At 41.0% G+C, this 2485-nt stretch overlaps 1 protein-coding gene across 1 annotated transcript in view; it reads right to left on the minus strand.

The window, feature by feature from the left end:
- Window positions 1–898, minus strand: part of LOC105302852 (elongation factor-like GTPase 1) — a 19775-nt gene extending 18877 nt beyond the window's left edge. The window contains exon 1 of the mRNA XM_023520975.1: window positions 726–898. Within this exon, the coding sequence (XP_023376743.1) occupies window positions 726–868 (143 nt within the window). The 5' untranslated portion in view covers window positions 869–898. The remainder of the gene's footprint in view (window positions 1–725) is intronic.
- Between the last annotated feature and the right edge of the window lie 1587 nt (window positions 899–2485).

Consider the following 2485-nt stretch of genomic DNA (forward strand, 5'->3'; position numbering starts at 1 on the left):
AAGGAGAGCTACTGATGGCCAGTAAACACACACAATAAGTCTCAGTATCATTAGTAAGCACAGAAAGTGTATATTAACGATGAAGTGCCACCTTTGGAGCCAGCAATAATACTTCCAGAAGTTTATCTTAACCAGTCAGAGCTGCGTATACCGTATCTGCAGACACCTGCATGTGTGTAGAACAGGCGAGGGATTTGTGAACCCAGATATAATGGCGGTTCTCTCCACATGCTAAATGAATGATGCTTCCTATTCTTCTGTAGTTTCTTAATGGCTACAATACACATACTTTTCTTTGGAATAAACAGGAAAAGTGATTTGGGACGCTGATGTTATGGCATGTACAAATCCCCGTGACAGAGGAATATCAAGAATTCCTGACAGTTCACACTGCAGAGACCACACAATGAGGAAAGAAGTCAGCCCTAACCACACCTAAGTTTACAAAAAATCATTGTGTTTTGCTGTCCTGATGTGCTGTGTGTGTACCTAAAGTAAAATACATATATGTGAAAATGTTTTAGGACTCAAGCTAAAAATGTAAAATTATTCAAGTACAGATAGAAGTGAATGCTATTTGTCAGTCATTAAAAATTAAATCTATGATCCAATAACTAGTAACAGCTCATGTTTCAGGGCATTCCATTTTTCTTCAAAAACAAACTAGAGTCTACATTCAAATGGTTTAGGAAACACAAAAACATCCATCTCTACCACCAGCTAACCTTTCTTTCAAGTCATCCAGGCACCGCTGAAGGTGGACCTCCCCTGCTGTGACTAAGACGTGCTCTCCCGTTTCCTGGATCAGAATCTGGACACAGGGGTCAGCTTGGTTCAACAGTTTCATTCCTTTGACCAGCTGAGGCATTTCACCTAGGTTCACAAAAGGAAATACTGATTAAATATAACGCAAGGACTAATACAATCTAAAGACAATTCCATGGCCGCCAAAGGGAAAAGAACATCAAATAAGCTTTTAAAATAACAGTTTTATTTTCCTTCCAAATAACGCGGTGATGTGAAGAAAACAGCCTTCTGGTAATTTATTTGTACAGAGAGCTAATGTGAGAAGTTCATCACCAAGACACTCAGCTCTGGGCTGTGCACTTCTTCAGAGACTCAACACATATTAACTACCACCATATACTTGTGAATCCACCTAAACCTTATTATAAATGCACATAGTACATGCCCAGAAATGTAACAGAATTCTACTCCAAACAGTATCTACATGAAATTAGCCAAAAAAAGCATCTGATATGATAATCAACTCAAGAAACGGCTCCAAAGCCTTATATTTAATTATTTGTGAAACTGCTGACAGAAGTGTGGGCTTCAGGATGAAGCTGCCCTTCGGGTCAGCTGTGACACACTAACTGGCTACCTCACTCAGTGAGTTCTGGCACTGTCTGCATTCTGTTCCGCTTGTGCTCTTGGTACACAATGACTTTTACCCAGACGCTGAGAGTGGAGGTGTGGATGGGGCTTCTGATCCACATTTTGGGTGCGGCTGCTTTTTCTCCCCTTTCCATAGGTTCGGCAGCTCACGGTAAGTCAGTATGAAAAGGGCCCTGGGATACGCATCCCGTTCAGAAGTAAACAACACATCTATCTGTCCAGCACTTCTCAGGAGCAGTATTACTGGGGAGCCTTGGGACAGGAGGGCGGAACATCGCAAAGTCATTAGAGCCACAATCGAGGAGTGAGGGGCTATTGCCCAAGGTAAGGATGGGCCTAAGAAACTAGGGCAAAGAGTAAACACATGGTAAATGTCCTCTGAGGGCCCATGGGAATGAGGGCAGCATAAGAGAAGCAGTCCCAGACACCCTAAGCGTAAAAGAAGATGCCGACACTGTAACAACCAGGATGACCGAAAAATGAGTGTAAAAATTCAGACACTGAAATACGGGAATGGGGCACTTCAGTGACACAATTAGGAATATTCATGGTCATTCAGGAAAAACAATATCCAGGATGGCAAAAAGTAGCAGCACTCTCTTTAAAATTAGGAAAAAAAACTGTGTGTCCCTTCTAAGCATTTTAGTTTATCTTTTACCAAGATCAGAAAAAATCTAATGAAACACATATAAGGAAATAAACGCTGGCATCCAGATTGATAATCCTAAATAATCAGATTACCTGATTTACAAAAGCAGAGTCTGCTGCAGGACAGGAAGTAGCTGGGAACAGGGACCCCTCACCTCATGAAGCTAACGCTGCACAGAAGCTGGTTCTGCTGCCCTTTAAGGCTGGGCTTTTACTCAGCTTGGATAACAGCATGGAGTAGCACACAACCATCAACCAGATGTCAAAAAGTAGAAATTTCTATTAAAACATTATGGCTTAAATGATCATTAATTCCTATTTCAAAAATTTAGATCCAAATGGAATAGAGAACAATTAAGAAATTAAGATATAAATGCTAGAAACACGTAAGAATAGACTATGGTTGCCAGACTCAAATGGCACAACTTCCTTACACTAC

The sequence above is a fragment of the Pteropus vampyrus genome, unplaced genomic scaffold (genome assembly GCF_000151845.1).
Source record: "Pteropus vampyrus isolate Shadow unplaced genomic scaffold, Pvam_2.0 Scaffold286, whole genome shotgun sequence".
Taxonomy (NCBI): domain Eukaryota; kingdom Metazoa; phylum Chordata; class Mammalia; order Chiroptera; family Pteropodidae; genus Pteropus; species Pteropus vampyrus.